The sequence below is a fragment of the Heptranchias perlo genome, chromosome 5 (assembly GCF_035084215.1).
Source record: "Heptranchias perlo isolate sHepPer1 chromosome 5, sHepPer1.hap1, whole genome shotgun sequence".
Classification (NCBI taxonomy): Eukaryota; Metazoa; Chordata; class Chondrichthyes; order Hexanchiformes; family Hexanchidae; genus Heptranchias; species Heptranchias perlo.
Genome location: NC_090329.1, coordinates 25,064,554 through 25,079,034, shown reverse-complemented (window position 1 = coordinate 25,079,034; position 14,481 = coordinate 25,064,554). Strand labels below are relative to the sequence as shown.

Sequence of the window (14,481 nt, the reverse complement as noted above, 5' to 3'; positions counted from 1 at the left end):
CAATGTCTGGATCACCTCTCCCTCTCTCCTCTCTCAGTATCACCTCTCCCTCTCTCCACAATCTGGACCGTCTCTCCCTCTCTCCACTGTCTGGATTACCTCTCCCTCTCTCCTCTCCCTGGATCGTGTCTCCCTCTCTCCACTGTCTGGATCATCTCTCCCTCTCTCCTCTCTCTGGATCACCTCTCCATCTCTTCACAGTCTGGATCATCTCTCCCTCTCTCCACTGTCTGGATCACCTCTCCCTCTCTCCACAATCTGGAACGTCTCTCCCTCTCTCCACTGTCTGGATCACCTCTCCCTCTCTCCTCTCTCTGGATCCCCTCTCCGTTTCTTCACAGTCTGGATAACCTCTCCCTCTCTGCACAGTTGGGATCGTCTCTCCCTCTCTCCACTGTCTGGATCACCTCCCCCTCTCCCCACAGTCTGGATCATGTAAGCCTCCCTACACTGTCTGGATCACCTCTCCCTCTCTCCACTGTCTGGATCACATCTCCCTCTCTTCACTGTCTCTCTGGATCGTGTCTCCCTCTCTCCACAGTCTGGATCGTGTCTCCCTCTCTCCACAGTCTGGATCGTGTCTCCCTCTCTCCACAGTCTGGATCGTGTCTCCCTCTCTCCACAGTCTGGATCGTGTCTCCCTCGCTCCACAGTCTGGATCGGGTCTCCCTCTCCACAGTCTGGATCGTGTCTCCCTCTTTCCACAGTCTGGATCGTGTCTCCCTCTCTCCAATGTCTGGATCGTCTCTCCCTCTCTTCACTGTCTGGATCGTCTCTCCATCTCTCCACTGTCTGGATCGTCTCTCCCTCTCTCCACTGTCTGGATCGTCTCTCCCTCTCTCCACTGTCTGGATCGTCTCTCCCTCTCTCCACTGTCTGGATCGTCTCTCCCTCTCTCCACTGTCTGGATCGTCTCTCCCTCTCTCCACTGTCTGGATCGTCTCTCCCTCTCTCCACTGACTGGACCGTCTCTCCTTCTCTCCACTGTCTGGATCGTCTTTCCCTCTCTCCACTGTCTGGATCGTCTCTCCCTCTCTCCACTGTCTGGATCGCCTCTCCCTCTCTCCACTGTCTGGATCGCCTCTCTCTCTCCACTGTCTGTCTGGATCGCATCCCTCTCTGTCCACTGTCTGGATCATCTCTCCCTCCACTGTGTGGATCATTTCTCCCGCCACTGTCTGGATCACCTCACCTCTCCATCTCTTCACTGTCTGTCTGGATCACCTCTCCCTCTCTCCACTGTCTGGATCACCTCTCCCTCTCTCCACTGTCTGTCTGGTAAGCCTCTCCCTCTCTCCACTGTCTATCTGGATCAACTCTCCCTCTCTCCATTGTCTGGATCACCTCTCTCTCTCTCCATTGTCTGGATCACCTCTCCCTCTCTCCACTGTCTGGATCGTGCCACCCTCTCTCCACTGTCTGGATCGCCTCTCCCTCGATCCACCGACTGGATCGCCTCTCCCTCTCCCTCCACTGTCTGGCTCATCTCTCCCTCCACTGCCTGGATCACCTCTCCCTCTCTCCACCATCTGGAACATGTCTGTCTGTCTCCACTGTCTGTCTGGATCATCTCTCCCTCTCTCCACTGTCTGGATCGCCTCTCCCTCTCTCCACGGTCCGCCTGGGTCCTCTCTCCACGGTCCGCCTGGGTCCTCTCTCCACGGTCCGCCTGGGTCCTCTCTCCACGGTCCGTCTGGGTCCTCTCTCCACGGTCCGCCTGGGTCCTCTCTCCACGGTCCGTCTGGGTCCTCTCTCCTTCTCTACAATGACTGTATCCCTCTCCCTGTCTCCACTGTCTGGATCATCTCTCCCTCCACTGCCCAGATCGCCTCTCCCTCTCTCCACTGTCTGTCTGGTAAGCCTCTCCCTCTCTCCACTGTCTGTCTGGATTGCCTCTCCCTCTCTCCATTGTCTGGATCACCTCTCCACTGTCTGGATCGTGCCACCCTCTCTCCACTGTCTTGATTGCCTCTCCCTCGCCCCACTGTCAGGATTGTCTCTCCCTCTCTCCACTGTCTGGATCACCTCTCTCTCTCTATCTCCACTGTTTGGATTGCCTCTCTCTCTCTCCACTGTCTGTCTGGATTGACTCCGTCTCTGTCCACTCTCTGGACCGTCTCTCCCTCTCTCCACTGTCTGGACCGTCTCTCCCTCTCTCCGCTGTCTGGACCGTCTCTCCCTCTCTCCGCTGTCTGGACCGTCTCTCCCTCTCTCCGCTGTCTGGACCGTCTGACCGTCTCTCCCTCTCTCCGCTGTCTGGACCGTCTCTCCCTCTCTCCGCTGTCTGGACCATCTCTCCCTCTCTCCGCTGTCTGGACCGTCTCTCCCTCTCTCCGCTGTCTGGACCGTCTCTCCCTCTCTCCGCTGTCTGGACCGTCTCTCCCTCTCTCCGTTGTCTGGACCGTCTCTCCCTCTCTCCGCTGTCTGGACCGTCTCTCCCTCTCTCCGCTGTCTGGATCGTCTCTCCCTCTCTCCGCTGTCTGGACCGTCTCTCCCTCTCTCCGCTGTCTGGACTGTCTCTCCCTCTCTCCGCTGTCTGGACCGTCTCTCCCTCTCTCCGCTGTCTGGACTGTCTCTCCCTCTCTCCGCTGTCAAGATTGCCTCACCCTCGCCCCACTGTCAGGATTGCCTCACCCTCGCCCCACTGTCAGGATTGTCTCTCCCTCTCTCCACTGTCTGGATCACCTCTCTCTCTCTCTCTCTCTCTCTCTCCACTGTTTGGATTGCCTCTCTCTCTATCCACTGCCTGTCTGGATTGCCTCCGTCTCTGTCCACTGTCTGGACCATCGCTCTCTCCAGTGTGTGGATCATTTCTCCCGCCACTGTCTAGATCACCTCTCCCTCTCTCCACTGTCTGTCTGGTAAGCCTCTCCCTCTCTCCACTGTCTGTCTCGATTGTCTCTCCCTCTCTCCACTGTCTGTCTGGATCACCTCTCCCTCTTTCGACTGCCTGGATCATCTCTCCCTCTCTCCACTGTCTGGATCGCCTCTCCCTTACTCCACTGTCTGGATCGTGTCTCCCTCTCACCTCTGTCTGTCTGGATCATCTCTCCCTCTCTCCACTGTCTGTCTGGACCGTCTCTCCCTCTCTCCACTGTCTGGACCGTCTCTCCCTCTCTCCACTGTCTGGATCGTCTCTTCCTCTCTCCACTGTGCGGATAGACTCTCCCTCCCTCCATTGTCTGTCTGGATCGCCTCTCCCTCTCTCCACTGTCTGGATCGCCTCTCCCTCTCTCTGCTGTCTGGATCATTTCTCACTCTTGCCACTGTCTGGATCATCTCTCCCTCTCTCCACTGTCTGGATCCCTTATCCCTCTCTCCACTGTCTGGTCGTCTTTCCCTCTCTCCACTGTCTGGATCGCCTCTCCCTTTCTCCACTATCTGGATCGTGTCTCCCTCTCGCCACTGTATATCTGGAGCATCTGGATGACTCTCTCCACTGTCTGGATCATCTCTCTCTCCACTGTCAGAATCACCTCTCCCTCTCTCCACAGTCTGGATCATCTCTCCCTCTGGATCATCTCTCCCTCTCTCCACTGTCTGGATCATCTCTCCTTCTCTCCACTGTCTGGATCGCCACTCCCTTACTCCACTGTCTGGATCGTGTCTCCCTCTCACCTCTGTCTGTCTGGATCATCTCTCCCTTTCTCCACTGTCTGTCTGGACCGTCTCTCCCTCTCTCCACTGTCTGGATTGTCTCTTTCTCTCTCCACTGTCTGGATTGTCTCTTCTCTCCACTGTCTGGATTGTCTCTTCTCTCCACTGTCTGGATTGCCTCTCCCTTTCTCCACTATCTGGATCGTGTCTCCCTCTCTCCACTGTCTGGATCACCTCCCCCTCTCTCCACTGCCTGGATCATCTTTCACTCTTGCCACTGTCTGGATCATCTCTCCCTCTCTCCGCTGTCTGGATCATCTCTCCCTCTCTCCACTGTCTGGATCACCTCCCCCTCTCTCCACAATCTGGATCGTCTCCCCCTCTCTCCACAATCTGGATCGTCTCTCCCTCTCTCCACTGCCTGGATCATCTCTCCCTCTCTCCACTGTCTGGATCGCATATCCCCCTCTCCACTGTCTCTCTGGATCATCCCTCCCTTTCTCCACTGACTGGATCGCCTCTCCCTTTCTCCACTATCTGGATCGTGTCTCCCTCTTGCCACTGTCTGTCTGGATCGTCTCTCCTTCTCTCCACTGTCTGTCTGAATCGTCTCTCCCTCTCCCCACAGTCTGGATCGTGTAACCCTCCCTACACTGCCTGGATCGTCTCTCATTCTCTCCACCGTCCAGACCGTCTTTCCCTTTCTCCACAGTCTGGATCATCTCTCACTCTTGCCACTGTCTGTCTGGATCATCTCTCCATCTCTTCGCTGTCTGGATCACCTCCCCCTCTCCCTCCACTGTCTGGATCATCTCTCCCTTGCTCCACAGTCTGGGTCATCTCTCCCTCTCTCCACTGTCTCTCTGGATCATGTCTCCCTCTCTCCACAGTCTGGAATGTGTCTCCCTCTCTCCACTGTCTGGATCGCATATCCCCCTCTCCACTGTCTCTCTGGATCATCCCTCCCTTTCTCCACTGTCTGGATCGCCTCTCCCTTTCTCCACTATCTGGAACGTGTCTCTCTCTCTCCACTATCTGGATCCCATATCCCCCTCTCCACTGTCTCTCTGGATCATCCCTCCCTTTCTCCACTGACTGGATCGCCTCTCCCTTTCTCCACTATCTGGATCGTGTCTCCCTCTTGCCACTGTCTGTCTGGATCATCTGGTTGACTCTCTCCACTGTCCGGATCACCTCTCCCTCTCTCCACAGTCTGGATCATCTCTCTCTCCATTGTCTGGATCGCCTCTCTCTCTCTCTCCACTCTCTGGATCGTCTCTCCCTCTCTCCACTGTCCGGATCACCTCTCCCTCTCTCCACAGTCTGGATCATCTCTCTCTCTCTCTCTCCATTGTCTGGATCGCCTCTCTCTCTCTCTCTCCACTCTCTGGATCGTCTCTCCCTCTCTCCACAGTCTGGATCATCTCTCTCTCTCTCCATTGTCTGGATCACCTCTCCCTCTCTCCATTGTCTGGATCGTCTCTCCCTCTCTCCACTGTCTGGATCGTCTCTCCTTCTCTCCACTGTCTGGATCGTCTCTCCCTCTCTCCACTGTCTGGATCGTCTCTCCCTCTCTCCACTGTCTGGATCACCTCTCCCTCTCTCCACTGTCTGGATCACCTCTCCCTCTCTCCACTGTCTGGATCACCTCTCCCTCTCTCCACTGTCTGGATCACCTCTCCCTCTCTCCACTGCCTGGATCGCCTCTCCCTTTCTCCACTGCCTGGACGTCTCTCCCTCTCTCCACTGTCCGAATCACCTCTCTCTCTCTCCAGTGTCCGGATCGCTTATCCCTCTCTCCGCTGCCTGGATCATCTCTCCCTCTCTCCGCTGGCTGGATCGGCTCTCACTCTCTCCACTGTCTGGACATCTCTCCCTCTCTCCACTGTCTGGACGTCTGACCCTCTCTCCACTGTCCAGATCACCTCCCCCTCTCTCCACTGTCTGGATCGCCTCTCCCTCTCTCCACTGTCTGGATCGCCTCTCCCTCTCTCCACTGTCTGGACGTCTCTCCCTCTCTCCACTGTCTGGACGTCTCTCCCTCTCTCCACTGTCTGGACGTCTCTCCCTCTCTCCACTGTCTGGATCGCTTATCCCTCTCTCCACTGCCTGGATCATCTCTCCCTCTCTCCACTGTCCGAATCACATCTCCCTCTCTCCACTGTCCGGATCGCTTATCCCTCTCTCCACTGTCTGGATCGCTTATCCCTCTCTCCACTGTCTGGATCGTCTCTCCCTCTCTCCACTGTCCGGATCACCTCTCCCTCTCTCCACTGTCTGGATCGCTTATCCCTCTCTCCGCTGCCTGGATCATCTCTCCCTCTGCTGCCTGGATCATCTCTCCCTCTCTCCGCTGGCTGGATCGGCTCTCACTCTCTCCACTGTCTGGACATCTCTCCCTCTCTCCACTGTCTGGACGTCTGACCCTCTCTCCACTGTCCAGATCACCTCCCCCTCTCTCCACTGTCTGGATCGCCTCTCTCTCTCTCCACTGTCTGGACGTCTCTCCCTCTCTCCACTGTCTGAACGTCTCTCCCTCTCTCCACTGTCTGGATCATCTCTCCCTCTCTCCACTGTCCGAATCACATCTCCCTCTCTCCACTGTCCGGATCGCTTATCCCTCTAACCACTGTCTGGACGTCTCTCCCTCTCTCCACTGTCTGGACGTCTCTCCCTCTCTCCACTGTCTGGACGTCTCTCCCTCTCTCCACTGTCTCGATCGCTTATCCCTCTCTCCACTGCCTGGATCATCTCTCCCTCTCTCCACTGTCCGAATCACATCTCCCTCTCTCCACTGTCCGGATCGCTTATCCCTCTCTCCACTGCCTGGAACATCTCTCCCTCTCTCCACTGTCCGGATCACCTCTCCCTCTCTCCACTGTCTGGATCACCTCTCCCTCTCTCCACTGTCTGGATCACCTCTCCCTCTCTCCACTGTCTGGATCACCTCTCCCTCTCTCCACTGTCTGGATCACCTCTCCCTCTCTCCACTGCCTGGATCGCCTCTCCCTTTCTCCACTGCCTGGACGTCTCTCCCTCTCTCCACTGTCCGAATCACCTCTCTCTCTCTCCAGTGTCCGGATCGCTTATCCCTCTCTCCGCTGCCTGGATCACCTCTCCCTCTCTCCACTGTCTGGATCACCTCTCCCTCTCTCCACTGTCTGGATCACCTCTCCCTCTCTCCACTGTCTGGATCACCTCTCCCTCTCTCCACTGCCTGGATCGCCTCTCCCTTTCTCCACTGCCTGGACGTCTCTCCCTCTCTCCACTGTCCGAATCACCTCTCCCTCTCTCCAGTGTCCGGATCGCTTATCCCTCTCTCCGCTGCCTGGATCATCTCTCCCTCTCTCCGCTGGCTGGATCGGCTCTCACTCTCTCCACTGTCTGGACATCTCTCCCTCTCTCCACTGTCTGGACGTCTGACCCTCTCTCCACTGTCCAGATCACCTCCCCCTCTCTCCACTGTCTGGATCGCCTCTCCCTCTCTCCACTGTCTGGATCGCCTCTCCCTCTCTCCACTGTCTGGACGTCTCTCCCTCTCTCCACTGTCTGGACGTCTCTCCCTCTCTCCACTGTCTGGACGTCTCTCCCTCTCTCCACTGTCTGGATCGCTTATCCCTCTCTCCACTGCCTGGATCATCTCTCCCTCTCTCCACTGTCCGAATCACATCTCCCTCTCTCCACTGTCCGGATCGCTTATCCCTCTCTCCACTGTCTGGATCGCTTATCCCTCTCTCCACTGTCTGGATCGTCTCTCCCTCTCTCCACTGTCCGGATCACCTCTCCCTCTCTCCACTGTCTGGATCGCTTATCCCTCTCTCCGCTGCCTGGATCATCTCTCCCTCTGCTGCCTGGATCATCTCTCCCTCTCTCCGCTGGCTGGATCGGCTCTCACTCTCTCCACTGTCTGGACATCTCTCCCTCTCTCCACTGTCTGGACGTCTGACCCTCTCTCCACTGTCCAGATCACCTCCCCCTCTCTCCACTGTCTGGATCGCCTCTCTCTCTCTCCACTGTCTGGACGTCTCTCCCTCTCTCCACTGTCTGAACGTCTCTCCCTCTCTCCACTGTCTGGATCATCTCTCCCTCTCTCCACTGTCCGAATCACATCTCCCTCTCTCCACTGTCCGGATCGCTTATCCCTCTAACCACTGTCTGGACGTCTCTCCCTCTCTCCACTGTCTGGACGTCTCTCCCTCTCTCCACTGTCTGGACGTCTCTCCCTCTCTCCACTGTCTCGATCGCTTATCCCTCTCTCCACTGCCTGGATCATCTCTCCCTCTCTCCACTGTCCGAATCACATCTCCCTCTCTCCACTGTCCGGATCGCTTATCCCTCTCTCCACTGCCTGGAACATCTCTCCCTCTCTCCACTGTCCGGATCACCTCTCCCTCTCTCCACTGTCTGGATCGCTTATCCCTCTCTCCACTGTCTGGATCGTCTCTCCCTCTCTCCACTGCCTGGATCACCTCCCCCTCTCTCCACTGCCTGGATCACCTCCCCCTCTCTCCACTGCCTGGATCACCTCCCCCTCTCTCCACTGTCTGGATCGCCTCCCCCTCTCTCCACTGTCTGGATCGCCTCCCCCTCTCTCCACTGTCTGGATCGCCTCTCCCTCTCTCCACTGTCTGGACGTCTCTCCCTCTCTCCACTGTCTGGATCACCTCTCCCTCTCTCCACTGTCTGGACGTCTCTCCCTCTCTCCACTGTCTGGACGTCTCTCCCTCTCTCCACTGTCTCGATCGCTTATCCCTCTCTCCACTGCCTGGATCATCTCTCCCTCTCTCCACTGTCTGGATCACCTCTCCCTCTCTCCACTGTCTGGATCACCTCTCCCTCTCTCCACTGTCTGGATCGCTTATCCCTCTCTCCGCTGCCTGGATCATCTCTCCCTCTCTCCGCTGGCTGGATCGGCTCTCACTCTCTCCACTGTCTGGACATCTCTCCCTCTCTCCACTGTCTGGACGTCTGACCCTCTCTCCACTGTCCAGATCACCTCCCCCTCTCTCCACTGTCTGGATCGCCTCTCTCTCTCTCCACTGTCTGGACGTCTCTCCCTCTCTCCACTGTCTGAACGTCTCTCCCTCTCTCCACTGTCTGGACGTCTCTCCCTCTCTCCACTGTCTGGATCGCTTATCCCTCTCTCCACTGCCTGGATCATCTCTCCCTCTCTCCACTGTCCGAATCACATCTCCCTCTCTCCACTGTCCGGATCGCTTATCCCTCTAACCACTGTCTGGACGTCTCTCCCTCTCTCCACTGTCTGGACGTCTCTCCCTCTCTCCACTGTCTGGACGTCTCTCCCTCTCTCCACTGTCTCGATCGCTTATCCCTCTCTCCACTGCCTGGATCATCTCTCCCTCTCTCCACTGTCCGAATCACATCTCCCTCTCTCCACTGTCCGGATCGCTTATCCCTCTCTCCACTGCCTGGAACATCTCTCCCTCTCTCCACTGTCCGGATCGCTTATCCCTCTCTCCACTGCCTGGAACATCTCTCCCTCTCTCCACTGTCCGGATCACCTCTCCCTCTCTCCACTGTCTGGATCGCTTATCCCTCTCTCCACTGTCTGGATCGTCTCTCCCTCTCTCCACTGCCTGGATCACCTCCCCCTCTCTCCACTGCCTGGATCACCTCCCCCTCTCTCCACTGCCTGGATCACCTCCCCCTCTCTCCACTGTCTGGATCGCCTCCCCCTCTCTCCACTGTCTGGATCGCCTCCCCCTCTCTCCACTGTCTGGATCGCCTCTCCCTCTCTCCACTGTCTGGACGTCTCTCCCTCTCTCCACTGTCTGGATCACCTCTCCCTCTCTCCACTGTCTGGATCACCTCTCCCTCTCTCCACTGTCTGGATCACCTCTCCCTCTCTCCACTGTCTGGATCACCTCTCCCTCTCTCCACTGTCTGGATCACCTCTCCCTCTCTCCACTGTCTGGATCACCTCTCCCTCTCTCCACTGTCTGGATCATCTCTCCCTCTCTCCACTGTCTGGATCGCTTATCCCTCTCTCCGCTGCCTGGATCATCTCTCCCTCTCTCCGCTGGCTGGATCGGCTCTCACTCTCTCCACTGTCTGGACATCTCTCCCTCTCTCCACTGTCTGGATGTCTGACCCTCTCTCCACTGTCCAGATCACCTCCCCCTCTCTCCACTGTCTGGATCGCCTCTCTCTCTCTCCACTGTCTGGACGTCTCTCCCTCTCTCCACTGTCTGAACGTCTCTCCCTCTCTCCACTGTCTGGACGTCTCTCCCTCTCTCCACTGTCTGGATCGCTTATCCCTCTCTCCACTGCCTGGATCATCTCTCCCTCTCTCCACTGTCCGAATCACATCTCCCTCTCTCCACTGTCCGGATCGCTTATCCCTCTAACCACTGTCTGGACGTCTCTCCCTCTCTCCACTGTCTGGACGTCTCTCCCTCTCTCCACTGTCTGGACGTCTCTCCCTCTCTCCACTGTCTCGATCGCTTATCCCTCTCTCCACTGCCTGGATCATCTCTCCCTCTCTCCACTGTCCGAATCACATCTCCCTCTCTCCACTGTCCGGATCGCTTATCCCTCTCTCCACTGCCTGGAACATCTCTCCCTCTCTCCACTGTCCGGATCACCTCTCCCTCTCTCCACTGTCTGGATCGCTTATCCCTCTCTCCACTGTCTGGATCGTCTCTCCCTCTCTCCACTGCCTGGATCACCTCCCCCTCTCTCCACTGCCTGGATCACCTCCCCCTCTCTCCACTGCCTGGATCACCTCCCCCTCTCTCCACTGTCTGGATCGCCTCCCCCTCTCTCCACTGTCTGGATCGCCTCCCCCTCTCTCCACTGTCTGGATCGCCTCTCCCTCTCTCCACTGTCTGGACGTCTCTCCCTCTCTCCACTGTCTGGATCACCTCTCCCTCTCTCCACTGTCTGGATCACCTCTCCCTCTCTCCACTGTCTGGATCACCTCTCCCTCTCTCCACTGTCTGGATCACCTCTCCCTCTCTCCACTGTCTGGATCACCTCTCCCTCTCTCCACTGTCTGGATCACCTCTCCCTCTCTCCACTGTCTGGATCACCTCTCCCTCTCTCCACTGTCCAAGGGACCACAGGAATGTAATCAGACAAAAAATTGACACTGAGCCACATAATCGGTTTAATGAATTAGGACAGGTGACCAAAAGCTTGTTCAAATTGGTAGGTTCTATCTCTCATAGCAGGACTCAGTACATCCAATAGTCTAAGAACCCAGGAGACACTGATCAAGATGTGCATCAAATTAATGAGCATTTGAGGAGCCTTGTATCCGACTGTTCAAGACCTGGGAGCGGTGGCCTTGGAGAAACTTGCAGCCCCCTCAGTATCCCTGTAGCATTCGTAATAAAATGGACGAGTTAACGGCACAAATAACTACGTATGGGTATGATCTTGTGGCCATTACAGAAACATGGCTGCAGGGTGACAACGACTGGGAATTAAATATGCCAGGGTATTTAACAATCAGGAAGGACAGGCAGGAAGGAAGGGGAGGTGGGGTGGCTATGTTAATAAAGGAACGAATCACTGTTATACAGAGAAATGATATTGGGACAAAGCATCAAGATAATGAAACAGTTTGGGTGGAGATAAGGAATAATAAGGGAAAAAAAACATTAGTGGGCGTAGTATATAGGCCTCCTAATAGTTGCAACTCTGCTGGAAGAAGTATTAATCAGGAGATAGTCGGGGCATGTAATAAGGGAACAGCCATAATTATGGGGGATTTTAATTATCATATTAACTGGACAAATCAAATTGGGCAGAGCAGCCTTGAGGACGAGTTCATTGAGTGCATCAGGGATGGATTTCTTGAGCAGTATGTAACTGATCCTACAAGGGGGCAGGCAACCTTGGACCTGGTCCTGTGTAATGAGTCAGGATTAATTAATAATGTCCTAGTTAAGGATCCCCTTGGAACGAGCGACCACAACGTGGTTGAATTCCATATCCAATTAGAGGGTGAGAAGGTTGATTCTCAAACAAGCGTACTGAGCTTGAATAAAGGAGACTATGATGGTATGAGAGCGGAATTGATTAAAGTGGACTGGGAAAATAGATTAAAGGGTAAGACGGTACATGAGCAGTGGTGTTCATTCAGGGAGTTATTTTACAACTTTCAAAATAAATATATTCCACTGAGGAAAAAAGGGTGTAAAGGAAATGACAGCCATCCATGGCGAAGTAAAGAAATCAAGGATAGTATCCGACTAAAAACAAGGACATATAAGGTAGCCAAACTTAGTGGGAGGATAGAAGATTGGGAATTCTTCAAAAGACAGCAAAAAGTAACTAAAGGATTGATTAAGAAAGGGAAGTTAGATTATGAAAAGAAATTAGCAAAAAAATATAAAAACAGATAGCAAGAGTTTCTATAGTTATATAAAAAGAAAAAGGGTGGCTAAGGCAAACATAGGTCCCTTAGAGGATGAGACCGGGAAATTAATGGTGGGAAACATGGAGATGGCAAAAATGCTGAACAAATATTTTGTTTCAGTCTTTACAGTAGAGGACACTAAGAATATCCCAACACTGGACAAACAGGGGACTCTCGGGGGAGAGGAGCTAAATACGATTAAAATCACTCAGGAGATGGTACTCAGTAAAATAATGGGACTCAAGGCGGATAAATCCCCTGGACCTGATGGCTTCCATCCTAGGGTCTTGAGGGAAGTGGCAGTAGGGATTGTGGATGCTTTGGTGATAGTTTTCCAAAATTCCCTGGACTCAGGAGAGGTCCCGGCAGATTGGAAAACTGCTAATGTAACACCGTTATTTAAAAAGGGTAGTAGGCAGAAGGCTGGAAATTATAGGCCAGTTAGCTTAACATCTGTGGTGGGTAAAATTTTGGAGTCTATTATTAAGGAGACAGTAACGGAACATTTAGATAAGCATAATTTAATAGGACAAAGTCAGCATGGCTTTATGAAGGGGAAGTCATGTCTGACAAATTTGCTTGAGTTCTTCGAGGATATAACGTATAGGGTGGATAAAGGGGAACCAGTGGACATAGTGTATTTAGACTTCCAGAAGGCATTCGACAAGGTGCCACATAAAAGATTATTACTTAAGATAAAAAATCACGGGATTGGAGGTAATATTCTGGCATGGGTGGAGGATTGGTTATCGAACAGGAAGCAGAGAGTTGGGATAAATGGTTCATTTTCGGACTGGCAACCAGTAACCAGTGGTGTTCCACAGGGGTCGGTGCTGGGTCCCCAACTCTTTACAATCTATATTAACGATTTGGAGGAGGGGACCGAGTGCAACATATCAAAATTTGCAGATGATACAAAGATGGGAGGGAAAGTAGAGAGTGAGGAGGACATAAAAAACCTGCAAGGGGATATAGACAGGCTGGGTGAGTGGGCGGAGATTTGGCAGATGCAATATAATATTGGAAAATGTGAGGTTATGCACTTTGGCAGGAAAAATCAGAGAGCAAGTTATTTTCTTAATGGCGAGAGACTGGAAAGTACTGCAGTACAAAGGGATCTGGGGGTCCTAGTGCAAGAAAATCAAAAAGTTGGTATGCAGGTGCAGCAGGTGATCAAGAAAGCCAACGGAATGTTGGCTTTTATTGCTCGGGGGATAGAATATAAAAACAAGGAGGTATTGCTGCAGTTTTATAGGGTATTGGTGAGACCGCACCTGGAATACTGCATACAGTTTTGGTCTCCATACTTAAGAAAAGACATACTTGCTCTCGAGGCAGTACAAAGAAGGTTCACTCGGTTAATCCCGGGGATGAGGGGGCGGACATATGAGGAGAGGTTGAGTAGATTGGGACTCTACTCATTGGAGTTCAGAAGAATGAGAGGCGATCTTATTGAAACATATAAGATTGTGAAGGGTCTTGATCGGGTGGATGCGGTAAGGATGTTCCCAAAGATGGGTGAAACTAGAACGAGGGGGCATAATCTTAGAATAAGGGGCTGCTCTTTCAAAACTGAGATGAGGAGAAACTTCTTCACTCAGAGGGTGGTAGGTCTGTGGAATTTGCTGCCCCAGGAAGCTGTGGAAGCTACATCATTAGATAAATTTAAAACAGAAATAGACAGTTTCCTAGAAGTAAAGGGAATTAGGGGTTATGGGGAGCGGGCAGGAAATTGGACATGAAGCTGAGTTCGGATCGGTCAATGCCCTGTGGGTGGCGGAGAGGGCCCAGGGGCTATGTGGCCGGGTCCTGCTCCTACTTCTTGTGTTCTTTAGATTTGTGGTTGGGATCAGATCAGCCATGATCTTATTGAATGGCGGAGCAGGCTCGAGGGGCCGATTGGCCTACTCCTGCTCCAATTTCTTATGTTCTTATGTTCTTATGTTAACAGGATAGGACAGTATGGTGATTGTTGGCTCTGGAGAGATTGGTGAAGTTTAAAAATAAAATAATATTTGTAAAACTGTGTGTTTCAGCTGCAACGGGGCTAATCTCATCGCTGTATGGCTTCTCACGCAGTTTACTTGCCGTATCCCTGCTGTATGTTTTATGTATTGGCGCAGTAAAGGTAAGCAGTTTATTGGATGCTTGAGTTGTGAAAGGCTATTTTAGCAGCACCTGAAAGTGGAATCGACAATGAAAATGCAACAAACAAAAATGAACAACATCCGGAATATTGTGGAGTCGGTCCTGAGGGTTACACCCCACCCGATTTACACCCCGCCCGATTTACACCCCGCCCAATATACATCCCACCCGATTTACACCCCGCCCAATATACATCCCACCCGATTTACATCCCGCCCGATTTACACCCCGCCCGATTTACACCCCGCCCGATTTACACCCCGCCCGATTTACACCCCGCCCGATATACACCCCGCCCGATTTACACCCCGCCCGATATACACCCCGCCCGATATACACCCCGCCCGATT

The 14,481-nt window shown here is 53.6% G+C and overlaps 1 protein-coding gene across 1 annotated transcript in view; it reads left to right on the top strand.

Annotated features, from left to right (window-relative positions):
• Nucleotides 1-14,481, top strand: part of LOC137321658 (pecanex-like protein 1) — a 245,233-nt gene that overhangs the window by 114,684 nt on the left and 116,068 nt on the right. The window contains exon 15 of the mRNA XM_067984156.1: nt 14,020-14,111. Within this exon, the coding sequence (XP_067840257.1) occupies nt 14,020-14,111 (92 nt within the window). The remainder of the gene's footprint in view (nt 1-14,019; nt 14,112-14,481) is intronic.